At 39.9% G+C, this 14,282-nt stretch overlaps 1 protein-coding gene across 1 annotated transcript in view; it reads right to left on the bottom strand.

The window, feature by feature from the left end:
* METAP1 (methionyl aminopeptidase 1) overlaps positions 1–14,282 on the bottom strand; it is a 136,633-nt gene that overhangs the window by 21,133 nt on the left and 101,218 nt on the right. The window contains exons 8-9 of the mRNA XM_007948849.2: positions 9,604–9,735; positions 1,231–1,374 (exon numbers count right to left, since the gene is read on the bottom strand). Of these exons, the coding sequence (XP_007947040.1) occupies positions 1,231–1,374; positions 9,604–9,735 (276 nt within the window). The remainder of the gene's footprint in view (positions 1–1,230; positions 1,375–9,603; positions 9,736–14,282) is intronic.

The following is a 14,282-nucleotide window of genomic DNA, read 5'->3' as shown; positions in this document are numbered from 1 at the left end:
ATACAGTACTGCATTGTCAGTGAAGGCAAACATGGGTATATGGGTGGATAGATGGGTGGACAGGATGAACGATCAGGTATGTCTATGAAACGGGGAATGTATCCAAGAATATGTACAGGGTTGGCAGACAATGGTCTTGTAACTTTATGTGAATGATCAGAATTCCCAGGTGTATAGTAGAGCTGACAAGGGGCAACGTTGTGGTCAATGCTTAGTCACAGCCAGCTACCAAGAGGGACCGAGTAGTTGAACCTGCAGGCTTGGGACCATATTCGCAGGGGACATCAAGCTCAATTGGCATAACATACTATCAAAACATTGTTCTACCTCCTACTTTGGCGAGTAGCGACTGGGATCTTAAAAGCTAGCAAGCTGCCATCTAGGTGCAACGATGGGTCTCTCCTCGTCCAGAGCAAAGAAAAATGAAGAAAACCAAAATTCATGGAAACAATTAGTCCTAGCGACTGGTACACCATCTGATCTGCAGCCTATACGACTATGAGGCCAGAAGAACTAGATGGTGCCCAGCTACCACTGTCATCCACTTGGAAGGGGATCTATGTAGGAATTCCTTGATAGAGAGGGAGAACAATGTGGAACAAAACTCAAAATCATTTGAATAAAAAAAAAGGGGGGGGGAACCAGGTTTGCTGGTCAGATAGAGCCTGGTGGAACCACTGAGACTATGACCCCTAACTGCCCTTCAGGTCTGGAACTGAACCCACACCTGTGGTTTCCAGCCAAACAAAAGACAGGCATTATGAGTTGAACATTTACCTGAGGTTGATACACTCCTTAGAGAGAACAATCATGTGAGAAAGAAGGGCTGCTTATGCACAGGGAGACAACTCAGGGGGCAGAAGAGTATGGAGGGATGGACACAGGGAAGAGGTAACTATGGGGAGGAAGTGGGAAGGGAGCTGTTGTAATGTGGTAAACTATGGTCAATGTCATGAGACAAAGTGTATGTGAACCGCTGTATGGAAAGTGAATTCACTCTGTAAATCTTCACCCAAATCAAAATTTAAAAAAAAAAGAAAAAAAAGGATAGATTAAAAAAGATAGGAACTTATACTGTGTTTGAGCCAATATGTATTTTGAAAGTTTATTTACTACAGTTAAATGTAATGCTCTCATGAATATAAAATCGCAGGTTGTGCTAAATATTTGTTAAATATATGTTTGTTGAATTAATGGTGAACAAATATCAAACATGTGGACAGTACTTACTGGCATAGTGGGGTACATTTGGAGCTGTATGAAAAAGTTTGTGGATTCCATGTCCACAGTAGCTTCGAACAACTGAAAACCCATTTGCTTGTGCATGCTTCTGAATAATGTTTCCCAATTCTCTGTATCGAACACCAGGTTTCACTAAAGGAAAAGAGAAAAGTCATGATAAAGAGGAATTATGACTAACATTTACTAGCTGATCACTATCCATGTGCCAGGACCCTTTCTAAATGCTTTATATGCGTAAGTGCCTTTACATATAGATGAGGAAACCAAGGCACCAAGAGGTCACACAGCCAGTAAACATCAAAGCTGAGACTCAAACAAGGAGGCCCTATAATTCCTCCTTTGATGTTGTAAAGAGGGAAGTGTTCAAAGTGTTAAGGGACTGGGGAGAGGCCCCTTTTGCTTTCTCTAGGAGTGAAGAACAAATGATGCACAGTTCTCTACCTGTACTTTCCTAGAGTAGAAGCAAGCATTCTTCTACTCTAACCTTAAAATGAAGAGACGAGAGTAAAGAGCACAAGGAGGAAAATGAATATCCAAAAAGTACCTTGACCTGTTCTGACTTACAGTCTTGTCAACTTCAGAAAGAATTACTTCAATTCCTCCAGCCTTCCTTATGTCTATAAAAATGATTCTCTCTGGGCAAAAACGGAGTATACCCATAACCATATATAACTTTGGCAGATGATATTTCTATATACATACTTGTATGTACTATAAGAAAGTCCATACATAATAGAGCTAATAGGGCACCCACCACTTGTCTGTCAGTTGGTCGTATTGTGATGGCTTGTGTGTTGCTGTGAGGCTGGAGGCTATGCCACTGGTATTTCATATAACAAGCATAGTCACCTACTGGGAAGTCAGATGGGGCTATCCACTTCTGAAAAAAACTGACTGCTAAAATCCTTATGAACAGCAGTGAAATATTTATGAATAGCCCTGAAACTTTGATATAGTGCTGGAAGATGAGCTGCTCAAGTTGGAAGGTATTCAAAATACAACTGGGGAAGAGCTGCCTCCTCAAAGTAGAGCCGACTCTAACCACGTGGATGGAGTAAAGCTTTTGGGACCTCCATCTGCTAATGGGGCATGACTCGAAATGGAAAGAAACAGCTGCAAACATCCATTAATAATTGGAATGTGGAATGTATGAAGTATGAATCTAGGAAAATTAGAAATTGTCAAAAATGAAATGGAATGCATAAAGATCGATATACCAGGCATTAGTGAGCTGAAATGGACTACTGCTTTAGGCCATTTTGAAACAGACAACCATATGAGCTACTGTGACAGGAATAATAAATTGAAGAGGAATGGTATGGCATTCATTGTCACAAAGAACGTTTCAAAATCTATTGTACAAGGCTGTCAGTGATAGGAAAATAGTCATATGCCTACAAGCAAGATCATACTATTATCATTCAAATTTATATATCAAACATTAAAGCCAAAGATGAAGGAACTGAATAGTTTTACCAGCTTCTGCAGTATGAAATTGACCAAACATGCAATTGAGATGTAGTGATTATTACTGGTGATTAGAAGGTGAAAGCTGGAAACGAAGAAGAATCATCAGTAGTTGGAACATATGGCTTTGGTGATAAAAATTATGCCAGAGATAACATAATACAATTTTGTAAGACCAATGAATGACTTATTCATTACAAATGCCTTTTTTCAACAACGTAAACAGTGGCTACACAACACTTGGATCTCGCCAGACAGAATACACAGGAATCAGACTGACTACCTCTGTGGAAAGAGGAGATGGAGAAGCTCAATTATCTTCAGCCAAAACAAGGCCAGGAGCTGGCTGTAGAAAAGACCATATGCAAGTAAAGCTGATATTGAAGAAAATGAAAACAAGTCCATGAGCACCAATACATCTCACCTCAATTTAGAGACCATCTGAAAAATAGATTTGATGCACTGAACACCAGTGACCAAAAACTATACGAATTTTGGGATAGCAAAAGGTCATTAAAAATATAGGAAATGATGAAAAGACCAAAACGGATCTGAGAAGAGACTGTGAAAACTGCTCTTGAATGGAGAGTAGCTAAAGCAAATGAAGGAAGTGACAAGATAAAAGAACTGAACAGAAGATTTCAAAGAGCAGCTCAAGAAGACAAAATCAATTAATTCAAGGAAATGTGCAAAGACCTGGAGACAGAAAACCAAAAGGGAAGAACATGCTTGGCATTTCTCAAGCTGGAAGAACTGAATTAAAAATTCAAGCCTCAAGTTGTAATACTAAAAATTATATGGGCAAAATACTGAATGTTGCAGAAAGCATCAAAAGCAGATGGAAGTAATACACAGAGTCACTGTAGAAAAAAGAATTGGTTAATATTCGACTATTTCAGGGGGTAGGATAGGATCAAGAACCACTGGTATTTAAAGGAAGAAGACCAAGCTGTGCAAGTAGCAACTGGGATCTTAAAAGCTTGCAAGGGGCCACCTAGATGCAACAATGGGTCTCCCCTCCTCCAGAGCAAAGAAGAATGAAGAAAACCAAAGACACATGGAAACAATTAGTCCAAGAGACTGGTACACCATGCAATCCTCATCCTATATGACTATGAGACCAGAAGAACTAGATGGTGCCTGGCTATCACTGTCAACCACTCAGAGGGGGATCTATGTGGAGATCCTGGATAGAGTAAGAGAACAATGTGGAACAAAACTCAAATTCAAAAAAAAAAGGACCAGGTTTGCTGGTTTGATAAGAGCCAGGCTGAACTCCTGAGACTATGGCCCCTAGGCTGCCCTTCAGGTCTGGAATTGAACCCATGCCTGTGCCTTCCAGCCTAACAAAAGACAGGCTTATGAGCTGAACACTTATATTAGGCAGATACACTCCTTGGAGAGATCAATCATGGGAAAACAGAAGGGCTGTGTATGCACAGGGAGGAAACAGGGAAGAGGGACAACAGAGAGGAAGTGGGAGGAGAGCTGTTGCAGTGTAGGAGATGGCAGTCAATGTCACGAGATAAAGCATATGTGAACTATTGTATGGAAGATGAATGTGCTCTGTAAACTTTCACCCAAATCACAATAAAATTTTTAAAAAAAGTAGTAGTAGTAGTCCAAGCTGCACTGAAGGAATTGGTGAAAAACAAGGATCCAGGAATTGGTGGAATGCCCATGAGATATTTCAACAAACAGATGCCACACTGGAGGCACTTACTCTCCTATGCCAGGGAATCTGGAAGACAGCTACTAGGCCAACTGACTATAAGATATCAATATTCATGCCCATTCCAAAGAAAGATGATCCAACAGAATATAGAAATTATTGAACAATATCATTAATATCACATGTAAGTAAAATTGTGTTGAATTTAAAAAGGATTGCAGCAGTATATTGACAGGGAACTTCCAGAAATGCTAGCTGGATTCAGATGAGGACATGGAACAAGGGACTTCATTGCTGATGTCAAATGGATCTTGGCTAAAATGTTTATTTGTGTTTTATTGACTATGCAAAAACATTTGTATGGATCATAACAAATGGTGAATAACACTGAGAAGAATGCGAATTCCAGAACACTTAATTGTGCTCATGAGGAACCTGTACATAGATAATGAGGCTGTCGTGTGAATAAAGGGAAACTAACCAAAAACCAAACCAAACTCACTGCTGTAGAGTCAGAACTGACTCACAGCGACCCTTCCTTGGGTTTCCAAGGCAGTATCAGTACGGAAGTAGATCGCCCAACCTTCCTTCTGAGGAGTGGCTGGTGGGTTTGAATTGCCAGCCTCCTGGTTAGCAGTCACATGCCTTAGGCATTACGCCACCAGAGCTCCTAAGGGGACACTGCATGGTTTAAAATCAGAGAGGGAGTGAGTCAGGGTTGTATGCTTTCACCATACTTACTCAATCTGTAAACTAGGTAAATCATCTAAGAAGCTGGACTTTATGAAGAAAAAAGTAGCATCAAGATTGAAGGAAGACTCATTAACAACCTGTGATATACGTATGATACAACCCCACCTGCTCAAAGTAAAGAAGACTTTCAAGTACTTACTGATGAAGATTAAAAACTACAGTCTGTAGTATGGACTACACCTCAACATAGAGAACAAAAATCCTCTGAATTGGACCAATCAGCAGCATCGCAGTAAATGGAGAGAAATTTTGTCAAAGATTTCATATTACTTGGTTCCATAATCAACACCCAGGGAAGCAGCAGTCAAGATATCAGACATCCTATTGCAATGGGGAAATCTGCTGCAAAAAACCTCTTTAAAGTGCTGAAGAGCAAAGCTTTCACTTTGAAGACCAAGTTGCGCCTAACCCAAGCCATGGTGTTTTCAATCACCTCATATGCATGTGAGAGCTGGAATGGAATGAATAAGGAAGACCGAAGAAGAGTTGATGCTTTTGAGTTGTGGTGTTGGCAAAGAATACTGGAAGCACCATGGACTGCCAGAAGAACAAACAAATCTGTCCTGGAAGAGAATGCTCCTTGGAAGCAAGAATGATCAGACTTCGTCTCACCTACTTTGGTCTTATTGTCAGACAGGACCATTTCCTGGAGAAGGGTATCACTGCTTGGTAAAGTGGAGGGTCAGCAAAAAAGGAGAAGACCCTCAACGAGATGAATTGACAAAGTAGTTGCAATGATAGGCTCAAGCATAGCAAGGATCTGTGAGGATGGCACATGACCGGACAGTGTTTCATTTGTTATACATAGGGTGGCTATGAGTCGGAGCCAACCTGACAGCACCTAAAAACAGCAATGACCACCATGGGGCAAAGTGATGATAACTTCTTAGCTACCACGCAGTACATTGAGGGAGTAAGGCACTGGGCTCACAGATCAGGACCGTGGTTGCAGGGGATATAAAGCTCAACTGACACAAACTACTATACAAAAACATAGTTCTACATCTTACTTTGGTGAGTAGCAACAGGATTCTTAAAAGCTTGCAAATGGCCATCTAAGATGAAATGATTGGACATTCCCTGTCTGGAACAAAGAAGAATGAAGAAAATCAAAGACACATGGAAACAACTAGTCCAAGGAACTAGTAGACCATGCGTTCCTCAGCCTACAAGACCCAGAGATCGAAAGAATGATATGGTACCTGACTACCACTGTCAACCACTCAGAAAGGGATCAAAACAAGAGACCGTAGATAGAGTGGGAGAAAAATGTGGAACAAAACTCAAAATCATAAAAAAGACCAAGCTTACTAGTCTGATAGAGACTGGTTGAACCCCTGAGACCATGGCCCCTATTCACCTACTCACCTTTCTGGGCCTGGAATTGAACTCACTCCTGTGGCTTCCAGTTACATAATAGTAGACAGTATAAGGTGAACATTTACATCAGGTAGGTGCGTTCCTTAGAACAATCAATCATGGGAGATCAGAACAATAGTATTTGCACAGGGAGACAGCTCAGAGGGCAGGAATACATAGAAAATAAGGACATAGGGAAAAGGTAACCAAAAGGAGGAAGTGGGAAGAGAGCTGTCGCATTGTGGGGGTTGCAATCGATGTTATGAAACAAAATGTGTATGAACTGTTGTTTGGAAAATGACTTTGCTCTGTAAACTTTTACCCAAATCACAATTTTTTTATAACAAGTGGTTCTCAAACTATTCACAGTTGTTTCCTCTGCAGATGGACCAGGGGGACAGGATATGGAAATACTCTTCCCTAAAAATTTCCTGGTCCTGTTTAAATTTTTGACTTTTACCACTGTCTCAATAAAAGCTAAAATAAAATAAGGATTCTCATTGCTGTTATGCTCTCTCCTAGCACTGAGACTCTAGAAGCTGGGAGCTTCCAGACTCTTGGGAGTCCAGCCATGGTTCTGTGGGTTCACCAGCTCCTAGAGTCTCTTAACCAAGAAAAACCAAACTCACTGCCATTGAGTTCATTCCGACTCATAGCAACCCCCTTGGGTACAATGTACAGTTCAGGTACAATGTTCTCTCTTTTCCAAATTTCTATGCCACTAGTTCAAGGAATCATTTAAGCTAACAGTTTTACCTGCTCTTAACCGTATGTTCTAGCTTTATTTATTTATTTATTTAGGGTCACAACTCAACTCAACTCACTGCCATTGAGCCAACTCGACTTATAGAAACCCTTCCTTGGAAAATGGGTCTGAGGCAGTATCTCTACGGAAGTAGTTTGCCCAATCTTCCCAAATGGGTATGATTTTGGCCTCAGGAGGACACTTGCTAGTATCTGGAGATACTTTACATTCTCAAATGGCATACAGTGGGAAGACATTGGGTACACTATTAAACAGGCTACAAAGCACAAGACAGGCAATGGCAAAGAATTAACAGGACAAACATGCCATTCATTTGGAGGCTGGGAAACCCTATTCTAGAGGGTTCATTTCAACTTTAAGTTCTCTAGTGCTCTGTACCAAGGTGGGCAGCCAAATTAGTAGAAAATAGGTGAAAGAATGACTTGTACATAAGTGTTAACAACAGTCTGAGGACCACAAAACTTTTGTTCTTCCCTGGCTACCCTTAAGAAGACTTTGGTTTTTGGTAGTTTCTTGGCAAGTTTTATTCCTGTGTCTTTGTAAAACAATATTCTAGCTGCTTGACTATTTCAATCAATTCACAGAGAAGCAAAAAGAAGATATAAGCATTGAACATATTATCTGGCAAAAAACCCTAAAAATTATTTTAAAACTGAAGCTTCCAAAAAATTAAACTTCTCATCTCATATTACTACCAACAATAGTAGCATTTTAAATAATCAAGAGTGAAAAATAATTAGAGAAAAATCTCACTTATATATACCTGAAAATATCCCTTTTTTTTCATTTTCTATTCCTCTAACTTTACTAAATTAGCAATAATTTCATCATCTCGTATGCATGTTAAAAAATTATATAAAAGCTACAAAAATAAAGGATTATCAATGTTATCACAGGTAACAGATGTGTTTGCCTCAGAATGCTTTCTGGTCAATACTTTTTTGATAATGCACTGTTTGTTTGGTTTTCTATGGAACGGATAGATAATACATTGGACAGTAAAGTCCAAATGCCATGGAATTCAACTGAAAAGTTGTCTGTCCCTAAACTGTCTTTTAAGTAACTGTTAACATTTGCAACAAGCCTTTCCTTTCCTTCTCTCATTCCTACAAGGAGTAACATAAGCAAAACAGCCTGGATGTTTACATGATCATAGACAGCCAGCCTGAGAAAAAGTCTACAGAAATATTCTCACCTCTATTAAAAGGTATTATTCACTACAATAGCAATAACAACAAAACCCAGCAGATATATATATATATATATATATATATAAAAAAAACCAAGCTCACTGCCACAGAGTCAATTCTGACTCATAGCGACCCCCATCAGGTTTCTGAGGTTGTAAATATTTACAGAAGTAGATTGTCCCATCTTCCTTCCATGGAGCAACTAAGGAGTTTGAACTGTTGGCCTAATGGTTAGCAGCCAAATGTCTTATCCACTACCCACCAGAGCTCCTTAGTAGGTAAATTGTTATAGAAAATTTGATACTATGGAATATAACATATAAACTTAAAAGAATGAGGTAGATCTCTATTAAAAAAAAAAAAACCTCACTGCCTTTGAGTCAGATCCGACTCGTAGCAACCCCTCCTTGGGTTTCTGAGGTGATATCACTATGAAGTAGATTGCCCAACTTTCCTTCCAAGGAGTGGCTGGTGGGTTTGAACTGCCAGCCTTCTGGTTAGCAGTCAAATGCTGTAGGCACTACGCCACCAGAGCTCCCTAGATCTATATATACAGATATATTAATTTGGAAAGCTCTCTAAGATATTCTTAGTTGAAAAACTACCAAATTACAGAATGTTACAAATATTATGATGCCATTTACATGCAATTGAACACATATGGTGTGCGCGCACATATGTGTGTGGATGAATAGAGGGGAAAAAACCTAAATGTTAACAGTAGATATCTGTGGCAAGAAGAGAAACAGAAAAGAGGGAGGCAAGTGAAGGAAGATCAGTCTTTTTTCTCTTTTACCTTCAGTCTTCTTCTAATTTCTTTAGAATTAGAATATAATACTTAAGTAGTTGAAACATTAAAAACGCAGAAATAAAAGTAGAACTCAAGAACTATACATACTCTTCTTCCCATTTTATCAGTTACAGAAAAGGAAGATAAATCACAGAAGAACCAAAGTATGCTATGGGATCATCTGGTCCATCCTTACGAAGGCATTCCCAAATCATCCTTAAACACATTATAGCTAAAATCTTACACTAACTCAGATAGGACAGAGACGAAGCTGGGAGTACAAGGAATGTACACTGCAATGCTGAGCCATCTGCTGTCCATCAAGGTAGGGCAATTCCAGTCGGTACCTAGCAGTGAGGCTGACCTGCGTCGATGGCTTGCATGAGGCACTCATACGTGGTCTGGACTAGCTTCCGTGCTCCCTCGTCCACATCTCCAACAAAAAATGTCTCATTCAGGTCCCCGTGATAACCGTTGCGATAAAGAGTGATGTCCACTGAAAAAGAATGTGCAAATATAAAAAATCACATTTGCTTTTATTTTAGACTTTCAACATGACAGCAGCAAGAACTGTAATGAAAAAGATAAAAACCGATTTCTCACATTAGACAGCAACAGATGTGTAGTTATTATCTAACAGAAATGCTTTGCCTTTGATATAACTAAACTCACTCTGTAGAACAGTGATATGGACACAGCACAAGGCAGATGGTTAGGTCTTTATACTCTCATAGTATTAATTAGATCATATAGGACAGAAGAATAAATGCACCCAGGATATAACAATACAAGATCAAGAGTTCACTACATTTTGACATTAAATACAAAGCCTGCTTTTACTTATGTATCTTTAACAACAGATTCTTCCACCTCCTAAGGAATAAGTAAATAGGGATATACTGTTCTATACTCTTCACAAAAAAAAAGAAAAAAGAAGCCTCATTTGTTTCTTACTTATTTGTAATTACATATCCTTTTTCCCCATGTTTAACAATACAGATTACTAGTATACCCCTACAATACACTACACACACACACACATAGAAAGAGAGCATACGCAATGCGTATTTTGGAAACACACATTTCAATCAACCTGCAATATCATAGTACAGGTGTTTTAGCTCCAGCATCACACATATGTTCCTGAAAAGCCTTACATACTCAGCATATGCTAAGAACAACAGGATTTATCTTTGTCTGAAAAAACAGGTTAGTCAAGACCCCTAAAAATCTATGAAACTTAATAAACAGTCACCCTAACTAAAGCAGTAACAACTCTAATAAAAACAGTGTCACAGTTAAATCTCCACTATCATTCACAGCCAGCATCTTAAGTCAGTCCATTCTCCACAGCCTTTAACATTTGAAATAGTGCTTCCTAATTTAATATGTAGGTCCTTAAAGATATCTGATTAGTAAAGTGACTAATTTCATTACTCTTAAAACAGATCACTTAGGGATTCTGGGAAGATGGTGATGTAAACATACCATCGTTTTGACTGTCCCCCACAAACACAAGGAAATGGTGCTCAGTTTTTAGGGACTTTGAATCAGGGATCAGAGGCAAGCAGTAGAGAAACAAACACAGGCAAGAATCAACAAATCAACAAGTTACATACGGTAGGAAAATCATACCTCCCAGCACTTCCCCTCAGCCATGTGGATCAGTTGCTGTGAACTGGGGAAGTGGCCTCAGGAAAGGAGACAGGACCTCAAACTTCTGCTCTAAACTAAACAAGGCAGACTTCCCTGCGGTTCTGTTTGGAGTGTGCCAGCACCACCCCCAGCACCACTCAGACACTTTCGGCTGCAAACCTACTTGGATTGCTACAGAAGGCACATGCAGTGGAGTCTAATCTCATAGTGAACACTCTACCTGCCTCCCTGTATACCCCATAGCTCATGCCTGTGTGCTCCTCCTTTCAGTCAGTGCTTAGGACTGCTGACTGAGGCTGCTGTGTACTAGGAAGCAAATGGAGGCTACACCCAAAGCAAATATACTGCAGGGGATCTGATAGCAACAAGGCAGACCTCCCAGGGGCTCCATTTGGAGTAATAGCCTACTCCCCTACTCAGCACTGTCATCTGTATACTGGCTGTGAAATGCTACAGAAGGCTCCGGCAGTGGAGTTTGCTCCCACAGTCAACACTCTACCATCTCCCATGCACACCTTATAATTCTGGTTTCTGAAACCAATAGGCTAAATCTCCCTGGGGGTCAATTAGGGTTTATCTGCCCCCACTTTTGGCTGGTGCTGAGGACTGTGAACTGAAGTTGTGTATGCTAGGAAGGAGTCTTGAGTGAAAGCTGCATTTACACAACAAACTACCAGAACGCTGACAACAATAAGGCAGATCTCCATGGAGATGTGACCAGAATGATACATCCTCACCCCCATCTTGTAACTGTTGGCTGCCAGGCTGTTGCAAACTACTACAGAAAGCCAGGAAAGTAGAGTCTACTCCCATAGTCAGCACTACATCTGCCTCCCTGGGCAACATACAGCACATGCCTTTGAAATAAAACCAGACAGACCTCCCTGAGCATCTGTCTGGGTCTGTCTACTCCCCCCTCAAGTTGGCACTGAGGACTGCTGACTGAGGCTGCTGTGTGTGCTGAGAAGCAGGTATATTTAGTGGAGGCCATACTCATGGCCAACATCCTACAGGCGGGGCTCTGACAACAACAAGGCAGACCCCCCTGTCTGTTTGAAATGTAACAACCCTTAACCCCAACCAGTAACTGTCATCTGCTGGAAGTGATAGAAACTTCTACAGAAAGCTACCTACAAGAGAGTCAGGTGGTAGGTCAACCCACCACCACAGATCTCAAGAAGGTCCTTCTGGGAAGTGCCAGCTCCTCCTGCTCCTGAACTGGAGGAAAGTCTGCCAATATTTCCCCTGAATGTCAGCTCAAATATAAGCATTCTCCACAGAGCAAGCATCAGGCAAAACCTGAAGGCAACACCCAGCTGCAAAGGAGGTTTGCTAGGTGTAGTTTTTCCATTAAAAACATGGTTACAGAAACAGAGAGGGGAGTAAAAATCAAAGAGAAAGGACAGATTAATTAGTCCATAATATCTCGCCTAAGTGGTTGTGCCTGATGGTGAACATACTGACCAGTGTGTTCTTTGGTGTATTTGGGAGAGACTGAAAGTGGAAAATTGAGAATTGTAACTTTTGAATCTTAACTAAACCAAGAGGAAGGAGAGGAAGGAGCTAACACAAAGAGGAAGAGGAAACACTAGCAAAGGCTGAATGTTCTGCTCACCAGAGTGCTTTGCAGAAAAGTAGTGCAGGCAAAGACACCAATAATGGTGAAAAGTAGACACGTTTGAAAATTCCAATGCCCCAACCAAAAAAAATCTCAAGATACTCAAACAACACAGAAATAATTGTCCATTCAAATGAATATGGTAAAAAGGAGAGAGAATGAAATTAGGGATGATGAAATAATGGGGAAAAACAAAGGTAGACTTATAATACAAAAAAATTAAACGTAATTAAGGAACTAAGGGAAAACAAAGACAAAGAGCTAAGTAAGAAAAAAAATGCACAAACAAAATAAGATCTAAAATAATAGGTACTGCAACTAAAAGGGATAGTAACTGAAACTAGAAACACAACAGAAGGACTTATGAACAGACTGATCAGGCAGAAGAAAGAATAAGCAGATCAGAAAATAAGGTAGCTAAAATTACAGATGCTGAAGAGCAAAAAGTATGGAGGCTCAAGAAGGATGAGCACAGTTTAATGGAATAATGGAACAATAAAAAGAGAGCTAATACATGCAACATGGGAATTCTAGAAGGAGAAGAAAGGGACAGAAGAATACTTGAAGAAATAATGACCAAAAAATTTCTCCAATCTAACAAAAGACATGAATCTACAAATCCAAGAAGGTCAAAGAGCCCCAAGCAGGATAAACCCTAAGAGATCTACACCAAGACACATCAGAGCTAGGCTCTAAAAAAGTAAAGATAAAGAGAGGATCCTGAAAGCACTGAGAGAAGCACACACACACACACACACACAGTATTTCCAATTAGATAAGGTACAGATTTTTTCTCATAAACATTGAGATGCCAGAAGATAATGGAATGAAATATAGTGGTGAAAGAAAAAAAAAACTGTGTACCAAGAATTATATCCAGTGAAGCTATGCTTCAAGAATAAGAGTGAAATTGAAACACTCCCAGACAAACAGAAGCTGAGAGAATACATATCCACCAGAACAGCCCTATAAAAAATACTGATGAGAGCATTCTGTAGAGTCAAGGGAAAAGATACTAGAGTGCAATTCAAAGCTATTCATGAAAGGCAAGATCTTTAATAAAGGGAAATGGGTTGGTAAGTGTAAGAGTAATAAGGATTGAAGAACAGACGAGCTGTAGGATGACATCAAGAACAGCATCCGTGGAGAAAGCAAAAGGTCATTAAAGAGAAAGGAAAGGAAGAAAAGGTCAAAATAGATGTCAGAAGAGACTCTGAAACTTGCTCTGGAATGGAGAGTAGCTAAAACAAATGGAAGAAATTTTGAAATACAAGAGCTAAACAAGAGTTAAACCAGGGCAGCTCAAGAATACAAAGTATTATAATGAATTGTGCAAAGACCTGAAGTTAAAAAAACAAAAGGGAAGAGGATGCTCAGCATTTCTCAAGCTGAAAGAACTGAAGAAAAAATTAAAGTCTCAAGTTGCAATACTGAAGAATTCTAAGGGCAAAATACTGAATGATGCATAGAGCATCAAAAGAAGATGGAAGGAATACACAGAACCCCTGTCCCAAAAGAACTGGTTGATGTTCAACTACTTCAGGAGGTAGAATATGATCAAGGACCAATAGCACTGAAGGAACTGGTGAAAAACAGGGCTCCAGGAACTGAAGGAATACTCACTGAGATGTTTCAACAAACAGATTCAGCATTGCAAGTGCTTACTCGTGTATGCCAAGAAATCTGGAAGATAGCTACCTGGCCAACAGACTGGAAGAGATCAATACTGGTACCCATTCCAAAGAAAGGTGATCCAGCAGAATGTGGAA

The sequence above is a fragment of the Orycteropus afer genome, unplaced genomic scaffold (assembly GCF_000298275.1).
Source record: "Orycteropus afer afer isolate SDZICR_OR568_19922 unplaced genomic scaffold, OryAfe1.0 scaffold00229, whole genome shotgun sequence".
Taxonomy (NCBI): domain Eukaryota; kingdom Metazoa; phylum Chordata; class Mammalia; order Tubulidentata; family Orycteropodidae; genus Orycteropus; species Orycteropus afer.
The sequence above is the reverse complement of the archived record's forward strand: the minus strand, read 5'-3'. Positions and strand labels throughout refer to the sequence as shown.